General features: G+C 41.7%; 1 protein-coding gene across 2 annotated transcripts in view; it reads left to right on the plus strand.

The window, feature by feature from the left end:
- Nucleotides 1-24,889, plus strand: part of WAPL (WAPL cohesin release factor) — a 97,928-nt gene that overhangs the window by 27,877 nt on the left and 45,162 nt on the right. For both annotated transcript variants that reach the window (XM_075217025.1, XM_075217026.1), the window contains 5 exons: nt 9,744-9,839; nt 10,598-10,747; nt 15,962-16,098; nt 17,950-18,061; nt 24,177-24,401. In XM_075217025.1, the coding sequence (XP_075073126.1) occupies nt 9,744-9,839; nt 10,598-10,747; nt 15,962-16,098; nt 17,950-18,061; nt 24,177-24,401 (720 nt within the window). The remainder of the gene's footprint in view (nt 1-9,743; nt 9,840-10,597; nt 10,748-15,961; nt 16,099-17,949; nt 18,062-24,176; nt 24,402-24,889) is intronic.

Below are 24,889 nucleotides of genomic sequence, written 5' to 3' on the forward strand. Positions count from 1 at the left end.
TAAATTCAGTTACTTAGATTCAAAAGTCATGTCTGTTAATAGTATTCAGTCTCAAACATTCACCGACATGATTGAAAATCTAAAGGAAGGTGAGGCTGTATGCCAAATTGATTTTGAGCAAAATTTCTCTGCAGTGACCCAAGATTAAATACAGTCAGCACATTGGAACCACAATCCGATCACTGTATTTACTGCTTGTGCATGGCTCTCAAGGGAAGAAAAACGTTCCTTTGCAACGTTCAGCGATTGTCTTGCACACAACAAGTATGCTGTAGTTGCCTACCTGAAAAGAATTGTAACTTTATTGAAAAATTAGTTAAATTCACTAAACATCAATATATTTTCCGATGGGGCAAGCAGCCCAATTTAAGAATAGATTTACAATGTTGAACCTTTGCTTTATGAAAGAAGACATCAGTGTGGAGGGACAATGGTGGTACTTTGCCAAATCCCATGGCAAGGGGGTGGTTGATAGGATATGATCTGTAATAAAATGTGCTGTGTGGAGTAGAGTAAAACGGCACAGATTTCAGGTTGAGAATTCTAAAGAATTTGTTTAAGCTGCACGCTCGTCAGTGAAAAATATTGAGATCATACGTATTACTCCTGAAGGAAAAAAGTAATTGCGAGATCAAAGATGGAAAACTAATTGATATTGATGGCCTCCAGTCACAACATTATCTGCAGGCCAAACCGAATTTGATTGTTGGGCACACTTTTCAGTCCGCTCACAAAATGTTCAACGTTTTCTAAGTTATTCAAATGCATCAACCTGCAGTTGTTGAGCTAACAACTACAAATATGCTGACATTGCACAGAGCTCCTGTGAAGATGACTTTTCAGTGAAAATAATGTCTTTTGAAGATTGTGGTTGGAAAACTGTTCAAAACAAATGAAAATTATATTAATTTTGATAAGATTCTTGCAGTTTACCTACACTAGCTCTTAACAAAGTAAGAGGCAGTATTCATTTATGAGTTTCCTGTTATGGTAGATGTGTTTGAACAGGGTTAAAAGTGGAATGTAAAAACAGAAAACATTGTACTCAAGACATTAATATTTGTAACAAGATTAACGTATTAAATGACATTTTTTTTTTTATAGCAATAGATGTGTAGGTTTTTTTTTTTTTTATACATAGGGGTATATTGAATTGTTGGCGTTATAGCCAAAGTTCTCGTGGCGCGCGCACTATTACCGTCATTACGGTAACAGTGCGCGTAAATACTCAGTGCAAGTGTCCCACCCATGACAACAGAGAGTGTGTGTGTGTGTGTGTGTATATGTATGTATGTATATATATATATATATATATATATATATATAATATATATATTATGTGTATATATATATATATATATATATATTATATATATATACACACACACACACACACACACACACACACACACACACACGTATTTGAACACCAACATTTTTCTCCGTAAATATATATCAATGTGGCTATTGTAATGAAATTTACACCAAATGTCAGCAACAACCCTTGCAATCCACACATGCAAGGAAATCAAACCATAGATGTCCATAATTTTTAAGATTTGTCTAATAATGTGAAATGACACAGGGAAAAAGTATTGAACAAGCTTACTACTACATACCACTATGTACACGAGTGAAATTGAGAGAGTTGTTGCTTGTGGGAGAGGATACTATTCACGTTGAATCTTTTCCTTAATGTAGGAAGGACAGTAATGTATATTGGATGGGTTGAGGAGACAAATGTATTAATGATGAATGTCATTAGAAGCCTGAGCAGAGATGGGAAACAAGAAATATGTTTTGTAGTGTCCACAGTTTTTTTTATAGAAATGGTAGAAAGTAGTATAATTCACATAGGTATGAGATGTCCCAATTTTATGCCAGTGACGTTGTACCATGTTGGAGGGTTTTTGAAGGTAGCTTATTTCTTTCAGACTAGAGAGAGAATTTTTTGCAGATAGATGGAAAGTTGTTGAAATTTAATAGTTGAGGTTTATTGCAGTTATGTGAATGCTTGGTAGCGTTGGAGTGCAAAGAGATTAAGGTGGTGGAGGACAGCTTCCAGATGATCATGTCATGGTGCGAGTGAGGGAAAGGAATGTTGAAGCAGAAAGTGAGCAAAGTCTGCAGAAAAGAAGGTCAAGGCAGTGGCCATAACAATGAGTAGAAAAGTCAGTCCACTGAGAGATGCTAAGAAAGGAAGTTAGAGAGTAGTTTGGAGTCACCAGAAGAATATGGCTAATCAATAGGTTTGTTGAAATTGCTCATGATGGTGGATATGAAATAAGGGAGCAAGATAGAGCCATGTTCAAGGAATTTTTGGTGTGATCCTGTGGTGTGATGGATTACAGCAACATGCCAAGAGAAAGGGTTAAAAATCTGGATAGTAGTTCAAAAGATAGGAACATAAATGAAGAAAAATTATTAGTGCTGTAACTGTGCAGTGAAATGGAAAGAGTGGTCCATTCTCCACTCCTTGTCTGCTTTCAGGGCTGAAGGTGTGGGTGAAGTGGAGGCCACTGTGGGAAATGGCTGCAGGTGAGACAGTGTCTGAATGTGTGAGCCTCGTTACTGTTGCGAAAAAGTGGCGTTTGTTTGAGAGAGAGGGGTAATGGATGAAGGGTAGTTTGTGACGGTGCATCCATTCAATAGGACCCATTTAAAGGATATTAAAAGTGACTGGAGACGGTGATTTTGTTTGAAGGGTTGCGGTATTTCTATTTTCTGAACCAATACTTGTATGAGAGCTACAGGGCAGAACTCTATTTGAGATTTCACAATCTATTTGCAGATGTTTGTGAGATGCATGCGTTTTATTTTCTGGAGACCGTTTGAGAATATTGCAATTAAGCATTTAAAATGAGGAAGAGAGTTCATGAATGTTAGCTTGGAGTGGTGAGGGGCTATATGTGTAAAGGATGTTATAAATTTGAAGAATACCATTAAACATGATAGCGTATGACTGTGCTTTTAGTTTAGTGAATATATAACAGGGGAATAAGGCAAGAAGCAAATGAAGTAGAGACATAATTTACGTGTTGACATTGTTCAGGTAGAAAAATGAGCAGCTAAAATAAAATCTGAAGATTGTTGTTTGTGGTTCCCACATCATGTTCAACTGTTAACTGTGCATTCCATACACGCTGTAGGAGAATGTAACTGTGATTCTCCACAAAGTGTATTACCGTAATAACGGTAATCGTGCGCGGGCCGCAGGATTTTTGGCAATCCTGCCGACAATTAAATACCCCCCAGAGAATGTACACATTTTGATTCTACTCAGATTTGTTTCATGGGGGATCATTAAGTTGGGATGAAGAAGAGTAGATAGGTCCATGCTGTGCATATGGTTATCTCCTTATAGATTAATCTTGTCTTTAAGCTTATGTTTTTCTTCCACTCACCTGTTGAAAATTGAACAGATGAGTGAATTGAATGCTCATGTACACATGGTTGTATTGTGGTTTCTTGTTTTAACGGAAGATATATTTTTCCTTTTATAAGAAATGTTTTCATTCATCTTTTGTCGTTTTATTCATTCTCAATATTCTTCTGTGGTCTTTGTTTAAACAAGCTATAATTTAAATGTAAATAAGACTTGTGGAATGTGTTTATATACAAGAAAATTTAGTGTACTGCTTCCTCTTATACCACTTTCACATTGCCACCCCTGCAATATTTTTCAAGCTGGGTTTTTGCTGAGCCACAGAGCATCCCAGCTCAGAGACCCCATGCACACTACACCTTGGACACGGGAATTTCCCGTGTCGACCCCGTTCATATTGAACCCAGGTCTGCCCGGGAAATAAGTAAGTCATCGCAAGAGGAGCTTTGATTGGCTGAAAACTGGAGATGCAGGTGGAGATCCCAGTACACATCAGGGATGCAGCTTACCACTTTGCGGTGACTGTTCATGAAGGGCTTCACGCAGCAGAATCAACTTTCTGTGGAACAAATTCACTTCACCCATACTCTCAGCTCTGCTCTGATGGTGGTTGAAAATGCCTTTGGACGATTGAAAGCACTTTGGCGGTGTTTATGGAAGTGCATTGACATTGAAGCCAAACTTGTGCCCCATGTAGTTGCTGCTTGCTGGATTTCACACAATATTTGTGAAATACAGAAAGAGCAGTTTCTACCAGAGTAGAGTTGTTGGGTTCTAAAATACATTTTGTCTATCGTGTTTACTATATATGTCCATAAAAAGACCAAAAACCTTTAATTTTAAGCTGTGTTCAGTTAACTGAAATTAAGAAAAAAGAAATTACCTTCCTACATCAAAACTTTGTTTGCACACTCACAGGGCCGGATTAAAACATTATAGGCCCCTGGGCTAGGGGTACTGTGAGGCCCCTATTTGTCAAGCAACTTGTGCCCAATCCGATATTGGGGTGGGGGGGGGGGACGCACCCCAGTAATATCGGATTTGGCATGTCTACCCCCTCACAGCCTAACCCTAATTTTTCCACCGCATCTTAAACCTAACCTCCACCTACTGCATCACAACCTATCTCTAACCTATTCCTACCTCCTTTTCCCTATGCTTTTACCTACTCACAGCTCCCCTATGGAACCACTAAACTGCACCCCAACTTCAAATGAATGAATCTGCAGCCTAATCCTAACCTAGTCTAATCTAAGTGTGACTTGTTCTAAGGTCTGTGGAAGAGAATATATTCATAATGCTCACTTGTTTTTCTGGATAACATGTCAAGTGCAATATATACACAGACATACTATATAACTATATATATATATATATATATATATATATATATATATATATATATATATATATATATTAATCTCCCCGTGTGCTTCTCCATAGACCTGGAATAAAACAGCATCTGCTGCACTGCGGTTCTCCTCCTTACTATGTCAGTCGGTCTCCTGTCTTCCCTGAGTTTAAGTCGCTTTTCCCCTCACTTTTTTCTCCTACTGGTGGCTGTCACTTATCCAAATGGCTGTCGCACCAGTCTAATTACTCTTTACCATCAGTGTTCCAAAAATGTCTGAGCTGTTTAACCTGCCCCTAACATTATCTATCCAATATGACAAAGCTTCTATACCTGTGCTATTTTATACATGCTATTTCACTATATATAAACTCGCCATAAAATATCAGCAAACATTTTTAAAAATCCAGGGAACATCAACACACACCCTCACTGTCATTGTCACACACTTTTTTGATTAGTTACTAACTACTTACCTGTGGTGGCGCCACTCAGCTCCGTGATGGACCAGACATCCGTCTGGGCGGAATTGAGTCACGCGAGAGCCTCTGCAGCTCCCTCTGTGACAGGGGTGGGCAAACCTGTCCTTAAGGGCCATATCCAGTTCATGTTTTTAGGATTTCTTTAATCATGCAAAGCTGAGTTAATCTATTTGGCTGGGTCAGTAATTATCCCACCTGTTTCTACAGACAGAAATCCTAAAAACATGAACTGGATATGGCCCTTGAGGACAGGTTTGCCCACCCCTGCTCTGTGACAAACAGCCTCCTTATTCGCTGCCAGGACAGCGTGCACTGCCGAGTTCGCCCCTTCAGGACCAACCAAGTACGAAAGATTCCCCTACCACCCACCACCATCCCCCGCGCCGCCGGGAAACAAATTAAAACAATGTACTGAAAGTAAAAAACGCATGAATCAGTGTACGGATGGCCAATCCGTCCATAGCCCCCGACCCGATGAAGAAAAAGTCGGCGGTTTTTATTTTTATTTTTTTTAAAAAAGAGACCCATTTTAAAATCTTTAGGGCCCCCCAGGTGCTCGAGGCCCCTGGGCTGCAGCCCAGAAAGCCCCCGGGTTAATCCGGCCCTGCACACTCATGACAAGTATGTTGTATATAAATAAAATATATATAGTTTAGTCCCAGTTTTTGGTCTCCAAGCATCTACAGTCAACCCCATAAATATTGGGACATCGATACAATTCTCATATCTTGGGTTCTATACACCACCACAATGGATTTGCAATGAAACAAACAAGATGTGTTTTAACTGCAGACTTTCAGCTTTAATTTGAGGGAATTTACATCCAAATCAGGTGAACAGTGTAGGAATTACAACGGTTTCTATATGTACCTCCCACTTTTTAAGGGACCAAAAGTAATGGGACAAGCTAAACAATCCTACATCAAACTTTTACTTTTTAATACTTTGTTGCAAATCTTTTGCAGTCAATTACAGCCTGAAGTCTGGAATGCATAGACCTCACCAGATGCTGGGTTTCATCCCTGGTGATGCTCTGCCAGGCCTCTTCTGCAAATGTCTTCAGTTCCTGCTTGTTCTTGGGACATTTTCCCTTTAGTTTTGTCTTCATCAAGTGAAATGCATGCTCAATCGGATTCAGGTCAGGTGATTGACTTGGCCATTACATAACATTCCACTTGTTAGCCTTAAGAAACTCTCTTGTTCCTTTTGCAGTATGCTTCGGTTCATTGTCCATCTGCACTGTGAAGCGCTGTCCAATGAGTTCTGAAGCATTTGACTGAATATGAGCAGATAATATTGCCCGAAACACTTCAGAATTCATCCTGTTGCTTTTGTCAGCAGTCACATGATCAATAAATACAAGGGAACCAGTTCCATTGGCAGCCATACATTCCCACGCCATGACACTACCACCACCATTCTTCACTGATGAGGTGGTATGTTTGGGATCATGAGCAGTTCCTTTCCTTCTCCATACTCTACTCTTCCCATCACTCTGGTACAAGTTGATCTTTGTCTCTTCTGTCCATAGGAGGTTATTCCAGAACTGTAATGGCATTTTTAGATGTTGTTTGCCAAACTTTAATCTGGTCTTCCTGTTTTTGTGTCTCACAAATGGTTTACATCTTGTGGTGAACCCTCTATATTCACTCTTGTGAAGTCTTCTCTTGATTGTTGACTTTGACACATATACACCTACCTGCTGGAGAGTGTTCTTGATTTGGCCAACTGTTGTGAAGGGGTTTTTCTTCACCGGGGGAAAAATTCTTCTGTCATCCACCACAGTTGTTTTCCGTGGTCTTCCGGGTCTTCTGGTGTTGCTGAGCTTCCAGTGCGTTTTTTCTTTTTAAGAATGTTCCAAACAGTTGATTTGGCCACAGCTAATGTTTTTGCGATCTCTGTGATGGGTTTGTTTTGATTTTTCAGCCTAATGATGGCTTGCTTCACTGATAGTGACAGCTCTTTGGATCTTATATTGAGAGTCGACAGCAACAGATTCCAACTGCAAATGTCATACCTAGAATCAACTCCAGACCTTTTACCTGCTTAATTGATGATGAAATAACGAGGGAATAGCCCACACATGTCCTTGAAATAGCTTTTGAGTGGATTGTCCCATTACTTTTGGTCCTTTAAAAAGTGGGAGGCACATATAGAAACCGTTGTAATTTCTACACTGTTCACCTGATTTGAATGTAAATACTCTCAAATTAAAGCTGAAAATCTGCAGTTAAAGCACATCTTGTTAGTTTCATTTCAAATCCATTGTGATGGTGCATAGAGCCCAAAATATGAGAATTGTGTCTATGTCCCAATATTTATGGACTTGACTGTATATAGAGACAAGATGCTGATAACTATCAATGCATGTTAAAATATTTCTAGTTTTGACTACAGCTGGTTGCTAATTTGCTTTATGGCTTATTTTTATTATCGTTGGGCTCAATATGACTTAATTGCTAAGTAAACTAATTCATTTTCTCTAGTATATCTAATATTTTCTTACGTTTATTTACATGCTTGTAAAATCTGAGATTCCTTTTACTATATCAATCAGTAAATGATAAACACTGTGTAAAAAGCACAAAACCCATCTGCTTTACTGACATTTTTAGTTCTGTAATCTTCATCCACCATAAATGTTTTTTTAATGTTTTTCGTTTTGTGCAGATAGCACCTAATTTGATGTGAGCGGTCTTTCAGCGAGTAATGCTGGCACATGCTGTTAAATAACATATGTCAAGTTGTATGGATGTAACTCCTCTTAAATCTAAATAAGTTTCCTTCCTCCTGCCCTCCTAACTGTCTCCAGACATCAATATCTTACAAATGTGCACTCACCTGCTCTAAGTAGCCCATGAAATAGTATACCCACAAGAAGATGTCGGTTATGCAACTGAAGTCCTTGCTCTCTTGAACAAATGCACAAACTAGGATTTTCGCCTGTACATGCCAGACATTTGAGAATCTTTAAGGATTAAGTGTAGAAACCTACAATGGCAATTCTGACCAGTGGTGCTTATTTCAGCTTTATTCAACTTCAGCCTTTCTCTAAAGGGTATGGTTACTAAACTGCGGGTTTGAAAAAGTGCAAATGTTGCCTATAGCAACCAGTCAGATTCTAGTTATCATTTATTTAGTGCATTCTACATAATGACAGCTAGAATCTGATTGGTTGCTATAGGAAACGCTTCCACCTTTTTAAACCCACAGCTTGATAAATTTACCCCATAATGTCTATTTATTTAAGTCTGGATTAACCAACTGTAAATTGGGTATGAAAATTCTGTGTGGTATTGCTTGAATGATCATCAAAATGTAGAGAATTTGTGTTAAAACACAATCTTTAGTATTGCTCTATTTTGCTTTTTATGAACGAGTTTATAAAGCTGAATGTTTTAAAAAATTTATTATATTTTTTTTTTTTTTTTTTTTTTTAAATCCTTTTTTAGAACTGCTGACAAGTTTTTGGTTAATATCCTTATTTCCAGTGTGGTATATTACTAAAACTGTTTAAAATTAGTGCATGTTTTTTTTCCACTGCTTTTTATTGAAGAAAATCCAAGCTTTCCCTACTGCATTTTCCCACAAGATATGGTAATAGAAGTATACTTCTGCTTATAAACTACCTCCTTTTGTCCGCTCTAAGGTTATGTACCCACTACTGTTAACATGAAAGTTCAGTACATGTAAATTGATATGAAAATAAAAATCATTGTACTTAAAACAGGTAAAACATACTGTACAATATAATTAACTTGTGTATTAATTTGAACACTTGTTCCATTTCAGTGCGTTTGCCGCACATCAACTTGAAACAAAGGTTAAATAGAGGCTAAATTGGATCGCATTGTAAACGCCCTGACAGGTGGTAAAGTAGCATTTTGCAAATGCGCTTCCATTTGCATTTGACTAGTTTTTTCTTTCATGTCTCAACCTTTCACAGTCTATCCTCATTCCAACTGTACCACATCATTGGAAGCTGAACTGAAATGCTCAATTCCGTTGACTGCTTTAGTATTGGTAGCTGATGTTTTTCCATATCAGTAGTCACACACTTTCCTCACCAACTGCTGCAATTGTTATTCCACTATCCTATGTATCGCCTCTTAAATTATGCAATTCATGAAACAGAAGGCAAAGATAGCCATGTCCAAAAGAGCTTACAATCTATTTGTATCATGAACACAGATTGAACATAGCTGTTGCAGTGTTTTAGGTGAAACATGTGCTTTCAGGTGTATTTGATGTGCATATAAGGCACTTATTGCTTGCGTGTATGTGTTTTATGTATTTAACCTTACAGTAATATGGTAAGAGTGTATCATTTTCTTAAACAAAAAAACAAACAAAAAATTCGATATAAATCCATGTGATTAGAAAACCTTTAATTGGCTGTTTGAGTTGTGCATTTAATGAAAAACCATATATTGTTGAGGTGAAAATACTTTCCTGTACTTCCAGTGTATATTTTGCAATAAAATTTTGATTCACTTTAAAAACTTGAAAAATTATCTTGTTTCAGTCTCCAACAAAAGCGGTCTATAATGCAAGGCACTGGAACCAACCAGAGTCAGAGGAGCTCCCTGCCTTACCACCGTTGAAAGCTCAGTCTGTACCAGTAAGTCATTTTACTGCAGTTTTCTCTCTGTGAGAATGTTACACTACACAAACTTTCTTCTACAGCAGTGTTTCCCAAACCCAGTCCTCTGGGACCCATAACAGTGCAGGGTTTCCAGGTCACAAGTGAAACCATTATACCACCTGTCGATCTTTCAAAATGTGTCTGTTAATGAATACACCGGTGCTCCAGTAGAGAGAGATGGAAAACACGCACTGTTAGGGGTCCATGAGGACAGGGGGTGGGAAACACTGATCTACAATCTCCTGCTGCAGACCTAAACTCTGAGCATTTTCTGCCTAACAAACTGGAAGGACAGAATTTCCTTGCTCTTAGAAAATATCAAATATAATGTATTTATTAGATTGCTGGTAACTATTTTGTAATCATGTATTAAATGTACTAGAAGCTCACAAAAATCTATTTCTATATGAATTGTTAATAAATTTTGTATTGACTGGGTTTTCCTGCATTTTCCTCTAGTTAACTAGACATTCTATCCAAAATGCATGCACAATTTCCAAATCGGTGCATATTAAACCTTATGTGCCCTGCTAGCACTTGTTCAGACATGACATCTTCTTTTCAACTCCTCTCCCTTCCATCCATCAGCCTTATCTGTATTTGTGTGTGTGTAATTTTTTTTTTTTTTACATAATTTTTGTAGGCCCACAAAAATTGTACACAATTTTCCATTATTTTCCATTAGTGTAAGCATTTGCAGTTTGTGTATGTACTAATTGCTAATCTTTCTCTAGGCAAAACCATCAGAGGCTCCATGTCCAAAGGATGATGGGGTGTTTAAGGCACCAGCTCCTCCTCCTAAAGTGATTAAAACTGTGACTATTCCCACACAGCCGTATCAAGACATAGTAACTGCACTGAAATGCAGGAAGGAGCATAAAGAAGTGAGTTTTCCTTACTATCTTATATTGTCAGATTTTACTACTTGTACTTTCTATTTCCTACCATTGGGGGACACTGCCAGACATTGGGTATAGTAGGTGGGTCTAGGAGTTTAGGCACTTATGAACTTCTTTGTTCCTCACACTCCTCCCCTACTATGCCCCTCCTCTCCACCTCAGACCTCAGTTTTTGGTAAGTGCCTAGAAGATAGGTCACTTTAATATAGGCAGCCTGTCTGTACTTTAATTAGATTTAGGTTATGTTTTTATTTTATTTTATTTTATTTTCCTTTACAGACGCAGCGTAGGGATCGAACTCAATACCCAGAGGAGTGATTAGCCTGTAGGCTTCCTTCACTCTAGGTCCCTGCGGAGGAGGGAGCAGCAGCCTGTACAGCTCATTCACCCTTCACACCATTGCCGGCAGCCTGTCTTTCCCCTAGAGTAACAAACAATAGGGGGGCATAATGTAAGTCTGCCATAGAGGCAGCATTTATTTAAGAGGCACCATGTGTTTGTGCGCATTATAGGACTGCCATATAGACGGCCGCAGCCATGTATTGCTAGTCAGGCGGGAGTGAAGCTGTATCGGCCTCTCCTGACGGACCTGCCGGCAGGCCCCCCCTCCCCCCTAGACAACGAGTAGCGGTGGCACAGCGCAGTGATCGCACTCATTAGGAGGCGATTCACTCCCTATTGGCACACGCAGCCTGGGTACAATAAATTCTGCTGTTGGTGTACATACAGCCGACAGCCATACATAGAGGCGGCCATGATGGGGATCGACTGAGGACGGAACATCCTCCCCTTCCTTTTTAACTTTCCTGCCGCGGGCGGCGTCCAATTTTGGAAACTGCGGCAGATAGCGTGCTGCATGCTGTTCCTACCATGCCCCTTCACAGCCGCTACATCTGTGTTGTCTGCAGATTGCTTGTTTCACTCATACACATGTATAATAGGTGTGTGTGTGTGTGTATGTGTGTATGTGTATGTGTATATATATATATATATATATATATATATATATATATATATATATATATATATATATATATATATATATATATATATATATATATATATATATTCAGAATGACGAGATTGCCTTATTCTGTGACACTTTGCTTAGCATTGTCTTATACTTCATTCGGACTGGTACGTTTAAGCTGCATTATATCTGTGCTAAATAAATTTTTAAAATCTTTGTACAGCTTACAATGCTAGGGTATGTAAACAGGTTCTCCCACTTCAGTGTCATCAGCACTCAGCTCTGGAGAAGCCAGTCTTGGCTAAAATCACTGATGGCATCAATGGCCAAACTCAATAAGGTGGTGATAGGGTCTGAAATGGTACGTGAACCCTCCTTTTCTCACTCTTCTACACAAACTCAGCCCAAACATATCATATCTGTCGCAGGCACATTTTCCCACACAAGAAGCGGTTATGCCTTTGTCCCGGTCTGATTCCACACATACATTTTGCTCACCATCTCACATGGGTAAGCATCTTTTTTTTTTTTTTTCCCCCAGAGTGGTTCAGTCAGGATCAGGATATGGCCCATACTTCAACAGACGATGGCTAGTTGGATCTTGATTTACAGACAAAAACATTGATGCTTAAGTTGAGAATATCCGTCCTGAGAGTGGATGTGGAATTTTCAGAGTTAACAGACACACTTTAAACCTTGCGGAACTTGTTTGCGGCCCCATCCGCACCTTCTCAAAAGCTGGGCAGGGTGTCTGACCTTTAGCAAAAAGCCAAATAAAAAATTATTATACTGGGCAAATTTTCAACTCTCTATCCTCTCCTGGCAGAGAAAATAGTTAGATGGGAAGGAACACCTAGGATTGACGACCCCTTGACTCGTATATTCACTTATTCTGCTATCCCTACACAGGGCAGAGGCCCATGGAAGGTTTTCTCTCACAGGAAGTGTAACCTGTCTTCCACTCAGCTTAACGAACAGCTGTCTGTTTATTTTACTACTTACAGTGTCATAGCTGGGTTTTTAAAAAGGGCAATTCAGCCATGCAGTTAGCCAGAGGTATTCTGGAGAAAGTTCCAAGTGCGGAGCTTCTCGCTTTTGCAAAATTACAGTATAGTTTCAAGGGGCCACTGGGGGTAAGAGTACATCTCTTCCCGTCAGCTCCACTAGGCCTCGTCAAGGGCGGACTTAAACCCTTCGTTCCTTTTCTTTCCCAGGGTCGGGGTGCCCCATCAAGTATTCTCCTCTTGGCTCCCATAGGAGCATATAGTACCTGCACAGGTGCAGTTAGGTGAGGATCCTATATACCTGGTGGTATTCCCGGAGGTTTGGGTATTGTATTCCAACTTCTTCCTTGCCCACAGACGGATCCTTTTCCTTCCATTTAAGCTGGCAGCCCCTCAACAGGCAGGCCTGCATTCTCTTGTTTCAGATGTAGTCACTGCGCACAGTCATTGCGAACAGTGAATAGAAGGAGTTCCTGGCCTCAATATACATCATGGAGGTCTTCTTTACATGTATCAGTCGGGAAGGGGGCATCGGTGCCATTTTCGTTTTGGCGGTACAGAAATTTCAGTTCTGAATCAAGGTCCTGCCTTTATTCATTCTGCACATTGCGCCTCGTGAGGTTCCGAGGTTATGGCGGTCATGGCAGGGCTACACCGCACTGGACGAGTCACAATAGTACCCTGTCTGGACGACCACTTTCAGAGGGCTCCGTCATCTCTCTCACAGATCTCCATCCGGCTCCTGGAACCACATGCCTGGGTGCAGAAACTACATAGGTCCCCACTCAATCTGCCACAGCAGACACGTTTTTTTAGATCTCCGCTTCTATACTGGGTCCCACAGGTTCCTTCATCACAGGAAAGGGATTCTCCTGGTGCGGGGAAAAGTTTTTCTCTTCTAACTTGCATGAGGCTTCTGTAATATGGGGTACCAACGTTCGGGGTAGAAATGTTTGCATGCTCCACTCTCGACATCTTCAGAGGGAAATTCTCCGAAAAGGAGTTGGTTCCCCGATTATTGGACTCGCAGATCTTCACTCTGTCCGGTCAGTCGTACACCTGGTCCTGGTCTTGACAGGCTCTAGTCTGTTACATGGAGGCGGATAAATAAGATCATTAGGGTTCCAGGGTCTTTTGGGTCCTCCCAAGAAGACTGTTATTTCAATCTGATGCTCAGAGATCACAGGATGTGGCATCAGGCCCAGAAAGTCCTGATCAGAAAACCTAGACAATCAAGTCCGATAATGCCGCGGCTGTTGCATTTCTGTAGCATCACGGGGGAACAAGCGGCCCTAGAGCATTGTGAGAGACGACCAGGTTATGGCCTGAGCAGCGTGTCCTGTTCCCATACCTTTGCCCATTATCGCAGCATGAATGAGTGGAAGGCCGGTGGTCTCGACAGGGAAGCAATTAACGAGGTTGAATGGTCTCTCCACAGAGACGTCCTTTGCCCCCAAGACTCCACCCGGAGGGCACTTAGGACTTTGTTCCCAGGGCGCCCATACTTATTTCTCAGATCACCCCCTTTACTGCTCATAATCTGGAGACCATTAAGTGGAATTCTCCAATGCCAGAATGTTCCCTGAAGCGTCGGTCTGGTGTACCTTTCGCTTCCACTTCCCAGGTTCTCATGGGTGCTAAGGAGTTTATAAAGGAGTGCGACTTCCAGCTATACTGGGGCCCTTCATTTACCTCACAGAGTACGGCTCTCGGGCATTGGCGGCTGGTCAATTTCAGCGCCGGTTTACAGGATCACTGTCTCTTCAGTCCCTTCTTTGAGGGGTCTATGCCGGATCGGCTCCCGTTTGGTTGGTGAGGCGAAGCCATGATATCTAGTTCAGGTGATCAGCACGCTTGTTTCGGCCACTTTTGACGTGATGACTCGGGAAAAATTTGTTTATCCCAGGGTAAGAGTGTTCCCTTGGATATGGTCCCTGTTCGCAGTGGTCCGGAGGAGGTAGTATGGATTGCACTTCCACATTTGACTTTCCCAGGAGGATAGAGAGGTGTGTCGCTCCGGCCAATATTGGTTCCGAGAATAGTGTCGGCATTACACTTGACTCAGGAGCTTGTGGTCAAGCATTCTGTTATTCTTCCTCCTTTGCGTGTGACACTCTTCATCGGCTGGATGTGGTTCGTGTTCTTCGGTGCCAGATTGACCGCAGAGTCTCTATCCGTGAAACTAATATCCTCTTCGTTCTTTCGGACACTCAATAGTGGGACTGTCCGCTACATCCCTTCTATCATTCTGGGGGATGTTTGCGCCCCATATCCTGTTCTGGTGACTTTAGAGCTCACTTTCCAGGATGGTTGGCGTTTCTTGGACGGCATGTCAGGGTGCTTCGGTAAAGCAGTTGTGCAGGATGGCAACGGCTACATCTTCTGCTTAGTTTCTTGGTTGCATGGCTTTGCATCCGCTGATGCGAGCTTTGGGCGCAAGTTGCTGCGTGCAGCCATTTCCAGAGCAATACCTCCCTTAGAGGCAGCTTTGGTATGTCCCAATGTCTGTCCCCCCCCCCCAATGGTAGGAAAGAGAGATTTTTACTCGCCGTAAAATCGATTTCTCTTACTCCATTGGGGGACACTGCGCACCCTCACTTGCTCTGAAAGTGGTGCTGCTTTTGGTGCGATTTTCTGTATTGCTTCTACTTTCTTCCTGGCTTGGTTATACAAAACTGAGGTCTGTGGTGGAGAGGAGGGGCATAGTAGGGGAGGAGTGTGAGGAACAAAGAAGTTAAGTGCCTAAACTCCTAGTCCCACCTACTATACCCAATGTCTCGCAGTGTCCCCCAATGGAGTAAGAGAAATCGATTTTACGGTGAGTAAAAATCTTCTTTTTCTTTGTCCACATGAGAGGAGAAAATTTATTTTCATTAGACTACTTGGGATAGTTAAGCCAAATAAGAGAGCTGTTGTCCAGAAATAGCAAAAAAAGATTGCAGTTAATTATATAAACATTTCCTGATGAGCATTAAGCACTTGTCACGCTATATGTATATATATTATCGCAGAAGAGCTTATTCCAGGCATATTAATTACCTGTGATAGCTGTAATAGTTGGACTGCAGTAAATATAATGCTTGCAAACCCACATAAGTGAGCAAGCCCTTTACCCCTTATATTTTAATGTCTGTCTTTGACCGTGTCTAATAACTTTAACTGTGATCTATTGTGTATATTGTGATTTATTTGTGTTGAAAAGTAATGAATATTTTTGACTTCTAGCTGTACACTGTGGTTCAACATGTGAAGCACTTCAATGATGTGGTAGAGTTTGGCGAAAATCAGGAGTTCACAGATGATATTGAGTACTTGCTCAGTGGACTGAAGAGTAACCAGCCCATAAACACGCGATGCCTTAGGTAAGACAGATATTTGTTACATGGATGTCTGTCCATGCAGGAAAATGATTAAGCTGAAATGGAAAAGGTGGTTGTCATCTAGAATTTACCTGACCATTGTTCCTATAAGTTGGCAGCAGACAGGCTTTGGGCTCAATATGATGGTAGTATGTGGCTCACTTCAGGGTCCAGTATAGTTTTCTTCTGGTGTGGACCAGAACTATAAGTTTATTTTTTTCTCTCCATGATAACTTTACAGAGTGAACCCAATGGACAACACAGTGCGAATGTGGATCTTCTGCACTAGGGAAGGGAAATCCTGACATGCCCAAATAATTAGTCTCTAGAGATCTCCCTGTATGAAGGCAGGCCATGGATGCTAATTAAGCTATGGGGTGATGCCAATTGTGTGGTACTAACCATTTTGCTCTTTTTTTCTTGTACTATATCATATTGAGATATTAATATCCTATTGTAACAACCATAAGACCCAAATGGGGGCAATTCAATTTGACGCTGGTGTGTCTGGAATGTCTGCGAGACACCTCAAGGTGGAAATTTGACAGAAATCTCCGCTCATTTTTCCTCGCACCTCATAGAGGTTTGAAGGAAAATGAGTGGAGACTTCTTCTGTAATTGCCGGCAATGTACGCAGCCCGATATCCGTGGTCCACACCGCCGGCATTTCAATCTCCCCCAATATGTGTTAAATCCTTTTAGAGTACTTAAAATGTGTCCTCAGTTTAACAGACATATTGGAATACTGAGGTAGATAATCTCAGGGTCAGAAGTTTCCCCTGTGTTGATGTGGTCGCTTAGTTTATGCCTAAAACCTGAATTGAACACAGTTTTTACTACACAAAGGTGCATATTCAATTATTTTTCTGCGCCGCGGAAAAACTAGTACCGTTAATACGGTAATATGTAGCTGAATTTCAGCTCGCGGCTCAGAGCTGCGAGCTGAAATCCAGCGAGAAAACTACTGCATTAACTTTTTACGCGCACTATTACCGTAGTAACGGTAATAGTGCGATGAGCGCGAGATTTTCGGCATTTCCGCCGACGATTGAATATGCCCCCCAAAAAAAAGGTGAACTTAATTTTTCAGTCTCTGACCTTTTATAATGATTTTTCATGTACTGTCATAAGTTGCAAAATACACGCCAACAGATCTTGACAATTGATAAATGGAAGTTGATATAGGACACATCTCAAATTGCAAACCATAGCCAGTTAACTATTCTCTGAAATTACAAGACATGAAACAGTTTGTGTAATCACAATTTATAGAGAAGCATTTCTGTAAACTGAGAGACTACAAGTCTGTTGATTAGTGTTAGGGGTTGCCATCATTTGAGTGATGTAAAACAGTGAAGTTCCACTCTGGCACATTTAAGATTGTAATGGTCAGGGAGGTGGTAAGTCAGGTTTTATGAAATAAATCCTGATCAAAATTGTTTTTTAAATATGTTGATTGGAAGTATGTGGCTAACTGTTTTGTGTGAATAACTTTCTACATGGTCTCAATTTTAACTATTTTGTCATTGCAGCTACAGCTGTTTCTCTCCTTCACCTTCTGTAACATGAGTGATGGCCCACTAACAATAGTTACATATTATCACAAGCTTAGGCAGCCAGAGTAAAGCAGCATAATTGAATGAAACAGGATATATAATAGACGGTAGCTAGCTTTTATTAGGTTGAAAAAGTGTATGTATACTTTTTTTGTTTTGCAGTATAAATATTTAAACAATATTAAATGCACATTATTTGCATGTTAATGTTCAGTGGTGGGTTTGTGATCTTTAATGGATGTCTTGTCTTTTTTATTACTTTATCCTTTTTTTTTTTTTCTTACTTTGCTCCCCACAGTGTAATAAGCTTGGCGACAAAGTGTGCAATGCCAAGTTTCCGAATGCACCTGCGAGCACATGGAATGGTAGCCATGGTCTTTAAAACACTGGATGACAGTCAGCATCACCCTGTACGTTAACCTATTTATACTATTGAAAATGCTGTACCCAATGTTTGTAATTGTACTTTATACAACATTACTGTTTGTTAGGCTTTTGATACGGTTTTAAATGGGCATTTTCTTCGAAATGCCTAAATGTTGTCTAGAATATAAAATAGAGATAATCTGTGAAATAGAGCAGTGCTAGTCGAATAGTTATGCAAAATGTGGGTGTATAGTAGTTAAGAGCAACCAAATTACTACTTAAAAAACTTTCTCATTCATCCTATCTGAGGAACACTGATACCGTGGGGTTGTATGAGGGGAGCGTGGAGTTGGCACTTAGCTAGTTAATTTGTTTAATGTATCAATGTTGACAAACTAAACTGATAAGCTACACGGGATTGCAGAGGGGAGGGGTCCAAGTGTCCAAGGGAGTTGGTCTTACTTTTTTTGCTAGCATAGCTTTTCACTTTTCTTTATTCTTTTTATTGCTGTCGAAAATATATATTTTTTTTTATTGTTGTTGCTATCTTTATCTGAGGAGTGTGTTCTAGAGAAAGAGAGCACACTCCTATTAGGCAGTCGCACTACAACTGTCTTGTGACAGGCATAGAGCGCCGGTAATCGGAACGATGGCAAGCACCATCTTGCTGGATCATACCAAGTTCCCTCCTCAGAAAAAGGAGGGTGAATCTTGTTTAAGCTGCAGAAGCTTCATTCAGGGGCAGAACATAAGACACATAATGCGGTGGGCTGTTTAAAATAGGAGCAAACAGACATTGATTCCAGTAACAGAGGCAGGAAACTTCGAGGGGCAGAGATAAGGCATATAGAGCTCCCCCACCTTTGCTTGCATGTTTGGACTCTCCCATATGCGCTCCAAGTGATTGCCCAGGAAGACAGCAGCGCTCCTCAGCCTGTGGGGACACTGCTGACTGACTCCTCACCTGATATCTGGCTTAGCTGAAAGGCTAAGTACCAACATTATATACTTTATACTCCATATTGGATAAAGGGATATATATTGTTAATGTATTGCAAGTAGATTAAAATATACTGTATTCTACTTACGCAACCTACATTTTTTCACATATTGCTCGTTACAAGATAAAACTTTTGACTGTTATAGATTATTTAGTATACTTGTAATTATATCAAGCCTATATCTTGTGTGACTGAAATTCTATTGCTTCAGTGTGTTTTCCCATTAAAAATATGTCTGATAAGGGGAAAGCACCACATACAAAATATTTCACTTGTTCAAAGTGTAAAGTTAAGTTGTCAATTGGACAAAAAGACCCGGGGACGATTTGTTCTGACTGACGCGGGGGCACACACTACGCAGGCCCAGATTATTGTACTACCACTATCGGAGAAACCGGCATGGGCATCTTCTCTGGCGCAGTCAGTTGCTACACTGGTTCAACTGCTCACTAAGCCTATGGGTCTAACAGCGGTTTCTGCTGTTCTCCCCGCCACTTCAGTAGAAACTGCCCTCTCTGTGACAGTAGGTATTCCAGTGACCGCCAGGACATCTGAAGTGGCGTTGGCGTGTCCATCATCCTCTCTTACTAACCCAGGCCTTTCCTCTGGTGAACCAGCCTGGTCCTCATCCTTGGTCAGAGGCCTAGATAGATTAAACAGATTTCTAGACGCACTAAGACCTATGCTGTCTAGAAATAAGAGGCTTCAGCTGTATATCCTCTCCTTATCCCTCTCTGATTCTGAAAGATCATCAGAAGAAGAGGGTAAGCCTATTATTGGCTCAGATTCTGCGCAGGTCACGAACCCGGAAAAATCCCATAGATATCAGGGAATTGACAATCTGGGCTTGGCAGTCAGACAAGCCCTTGACCTTATGGATTTGGATGAACCCAAATCTTCGGATCAGGGCCTTAAAAAAAATAATAGAAAAAAATGAGATGACGCGCTATACGTTTTCCACCGTCTGTGGAATTAACACAAATCGCAGAAGCTGCCGGACCGGAAATTTACTATTCCAAGGAGATTCCTTACCCTGTCCCATTACAGGAAGAGGATCTGGCCCACTGGGAACAGATCCCAAAGGTCGACACTCCGGTAGGTAGCTTAGATTGTCACACTACACTTCTGGTGCCAGGAACAGCGGCCATGCAGGATGCCACTGACCGCAAGATCGAGGGTCATTTTAAAATCAATCTACGCAGAGGCAGGCAACTCTTTCAGACCCATGTTCTCATCAGCGTGGGTTGCTAGAGCGATGGAAGCACGAGCCCAACAGTTGGCCGAGGGAGTGCAGGACTCAGACTTGCTTCCCCTTGCCCTGCATCTAAAGGAGGCGTCTGGATACTTATGAGGTGGCCCAAAATGCAGCCTCTATTTCTTCCTCCATATTTGCTTTGGTGGTGGCAGCTCGAAAGACCCTATAGCTGAGGTCCTGGGGCGCAGATACAGAATCTAAGAAATCGCTTGAAACATAACCTTATTCAGGTGCAGTGTTTGGGTCCGTATTGGACAATATTATTTGCCAGGCCACTGGTGGTTTAAAGTATTTTTCTGCCAGTAAATGCACCTAAGGCAAAACCTCCTCGATTTGGTTCTTTTCGGCACCCCTTTCGGGGAGGCTCTTTTGCCAGAGGTCAGTCGAGCAGAGGCAGACCGACTGGTAACAGGGGACACTCTTACAGAGGTAGGTGCTCCCTCTACGAGACGTCAGTCCTCCAGACTTCTGGAAAAACTGGCATCCTGAGTGTCATCCACCCTTTCTTGCAAAAGCAGGACTGGGGGGTGGTTGAGTCTGTTCAGGGGACAGTGGATAATGTCCTCCCAAGACCTTTAGATACACAGGATCATGAAGAAAGGGTACATAATAGACCTTTCATGTCCAGCCCCTCGTCGTTTCTTTGTAACATTTTTGCCCCACAATCCAGAAAGTAGACAGGTGATGCAACTCTGTGTCACTTCTCTTCTTTCTGCAGGAGTCATTTGCACAGTACCAGACAAGGGTTCTATTCTATTGCTGGTACTGAAGCCAGATGGATCATTCCACCCCATTTTAAATAAAAAAATGTTAAATCTACACCTATGAGTGGACAGATTTCGCATGTCCCTTCGATCAGTAATCGATGGATTGGAGGTGGACAAATTTTTAGCGTCCATAGATATAAAAGACGCTTACCTTCACGTTCCCATTTGGGAGGGACATCGGTCACTTCTCAGATTTATGGTGGGATTGGCCCACTACCACTTCTGGGCACTTCCCTTTGGCCTTTCCAAAGCGCCCAGTGTGTTCACAAAGATCATGTTGGTAATGGGGGCATGTCTTCGTTCCAGAGGGGTCAAAATAATACCATTTTTAGATGACCTCCTCATCAAGGCCACATTAGCGAATCTGTTACAACAGCACCTGACTCTTACCATCTGGATCCTGGAGCACCATGAATGGTTAATAAACCAGCATAAATCACAATTGATTCCCTGTCAGCGGATGACCTTCCTAAGGCTCATCATGTCCTCGGGAGAAACACCTTTTGTTCACTGGTGTCCAAGGCCAGGTCGCTAGCGGAAGTAACTACACAGGTCTTGGCCACTCCCAGTCCAACCATTCACTTATGCATGTGTCTCCTAGGGAAGATGGTGTTGACCTTCAAGACAGTTCCTTACGGTCGGTTCCATTCCCGCTGCTTCCAGTGGGACCTCTTAACAAAGTGGTCAGGTTCCCATCTGCAGTTGGAGCGCCAGAGGATCCACATGTATTTCAAAGTGAGGGTGTCTCTTCAGTAGGGGTTAGTCCAGGATCACCTGGCGGTAGGCAGGTCCTTTACCCCATGGTTCTGGATCATAGTGACCACAGACGCTAGCTTGAGGGGTGGGGGGCTATGTCCCTTCACTTGCAACTTCAAAGCCTTTGGTCGACTAAGGAGTCTTCCCTGTCTATCAATATTCTAGAGTTGAAGGCCATGCTAATGGCTCTACGGCGTGCCCAGACCATGCTTCAGGGATTTCCGGTCATGTTAAAATCCGACAAGTCCACGGCAGTAGCTTATCTTAACAGACAGGGCGGAACCATAATTGCATTAGCAATGGCAGCACAGATCTTGGCCTAGACGGAACAAAATGCATCCAGAACTGGGAAACCGTCATGCGGTGATGCCGGGGAAGTGGTCACTCCATCCGGAGGTTTTCCCGTCGCTGATCCTGAGATTGGGTCTCCTGGACGTCATGGCATCGAGGCACAAAAGTAAGTTCCCAAGATTCTGCAGAAGTGCAAGTGCTACCTCATGGAGGTAACCGTCGACGTCATGACAATGCCCTGTGACTTCCGGTTGGGATCTGTCGTCCACCCCCCCCCCCCCCCTCCCCCATACCCATGTTTCACCGCTTTCTCAGACGAGTAAGGCAAGGGGGACTCCCAGTGATACTGGGGGCTCCCGCCTGGCCACGGAGAGTATGTTATGCAGATATTATCTCAATGGTAGTAGGTCATGGGGTGCATCTACCACAGCGAGATGACGACCTTCTCTAGGGCCCATTCTGACATCAGGACTTGCCTCGGCTGACTTTAACGGCATTGCTGTTGAAACCAGCCTCTGGCGGTCTGGACGATTCTCTCCTAGAATCGTGAACACGCTCTTGCGAGCTCGTAAGCCAGTTTCGTCCAATTCTTCCACCGCATCTGGTGCACTTATATCAGATGGTGTGAGAATCGACCCTGCCATACATTGTCCTTACGTCTACCCCGTTTCATGGCATTCCTCCAGGATGGCCTGGATGCAGGTCTCTGTTTGGGCTCTTTAAAAGTACAAATATCAGCCCTTTCGGTTTTCTTTCACCTCCGATTACCAGACATGAAGAGTCTTGCATATCCAGCCTCCTTATATCCCGCCTACGGCACCATGAGATCTCGACCTTGTACTTGATATGCTTAAGGGGCCTCCTTTTGAACCGGTACATTCAGCAGATTTAAGGTTATTAACGTGGAAAGTAGCGTTCCTTCACGAGGACAGAGCAGTTTTACGTGCAGTCCCTTTGTTTGTACCGAAGGTGGTTTCTGCATTTTACATGAACCAAGAGATGTGATTCCAGTGTTTAAGGCGGGGCCATAGTCTTCTAGGCAAAATTCAATGGATTGTTTGGATGTGGTCAGGGCTCTCCGAATTATCCTTTTTGATGCACATAAACGAGGATGGCCAGCCTCAAAACAGTCCATTGCAAGATGGATTACGGCAACCATTAGGCAGGCTTACGTAAGTGCTAACCGACCTGTACCAGGTCAACTTACTGCCCGTTCCACCCGTTCGGTGGGGGCGTCTTGGGCAGCGATAAATGGGGCCTCAGCGGACCAGCTTTGCAGAGCAGCCACCTGGTCCTCGGTCCATACTTTAGCAAAATTCTATCAATTCAATGTCTTTGCGTCTACAGACGCCAATTTTGGCCGTAGTGTTATATGTGCCAGGCTGTCAGAGTGGTCACACCCCTAGGGGGGCTGCTTTAGAACGTCCCTATGGTAGCAGTGTCCCCCAGATAGGATTAAAAAGAAAAGAGTATTTTTATACTTACAATAAATCCGTTTCTTTGGTTCCATCTGGAGGACACTGCGTTCTCTCCCTTCTGCTCTTCTGCTGTATGTTCTTTGGTTGTTTGGACTATCTTTCTTTGGGATTTATAATTAAACTGATGAGCTACAGGGGGTTGCAGAGGGGAGGGGTCTGTCAGCATTGATACATTAAACAACTTAAATAGTTAAGTGCCAACTCCGCGCTCCTCTCATACAACCCCATGGAGGCAGTGTCCCCCAGATGGAATCAGTTAGGTGCAAGTTGCTTCACACTTCACTTTCTGTATAAAATATGCTAAGAATAATTCAATTACAGGAGATGTGAACAAAAATGAGAAAATCAAGCCCTATTTACAGTCGAGATAATTACTTCAGAACTTGTAATTGAATTGCCCCATAATGATTTATCCATCTCATCCTTTCTTTTTTTAACGGTCATGTATTTTTATTTTCTCAGTAGGCCTGTGTTTAGCATAACTTTTATTTGTTTGCAAGTATTTCTTATTCTACAGGTCTTCATGTTTTGTTTTTTACCTTCAATTTCTTCATTTTCCATTAAGGTGTAATATAGTCTACAATTTTGCCCATGTTGTGTTCTCTTATTAGAATCTAGCTCTTTGTACTGCTGCGCTGATGTACATACTAAGCAGAGACCGCTTAAACATGGACCTTGACCGAGCTAGTCTGGACCTTATGATCAGACTTTTAGAAATGGAACAGGATATTTCATCCAGGTATATGAACGAGAAGGATATGAACAAAATAAAAGAGAAAATTCGTAAGCTGTGCGAAACAGTCCACAATAAGCATCTAGATTTGGAGAATATCACGGTAAGTCTACTCCGTAAACGGATTGCAGGTCTCATTGTCTAGGCACGTGTTTTCTGTGATTTAGATGTGTGTGTGTGTGTGTGTGTGTGTGTGTGTGTGTGTGTGTGTGTGTGTGTTTTTTTACTCCTATATACAGTATCGTAGATTGTTGCCACTTTTACAGTTATGCGATGAAGCATAATTAACATTCAATTAAGAGAAAATATGGATATTAGAAATCCCATTACCTATCTGTAAACTACTTGGAACATTGATTTTCTTCGCTTTTTATGTAATGTCAATAGCTGTATTGTTCTATTAGCGGTTTTTAAAGTGTAGACAGCAATGACAGATGAGGCAGTTTCTTTATTAGATGCTGTATTTAATATAGTCTTCACTGGTTTTCACCACACAGCTGTTCTTGGCACCAGGGATGAAACACATTCTTACTGTATTAGTCAATTTTGTAGATTGTCCTGTGTTGTCATGTATTATTAAGGCTAGAATAA

This window comes from Mixophyes fleayi, chromosome 6 (assembly GCF_038048845.1).
Source record: "Mixophyes fleayi isolate aMixFle1 chromosome 6, aMixFle1.hap1, whole genome shotgun sequence".
NCBI classification, from domain to species: Eukaryota; Metazoa; Chordata; class Amphibia; order Anura; family Limnodynastidae; genus Mixophyes; species Mixophyes fleayi.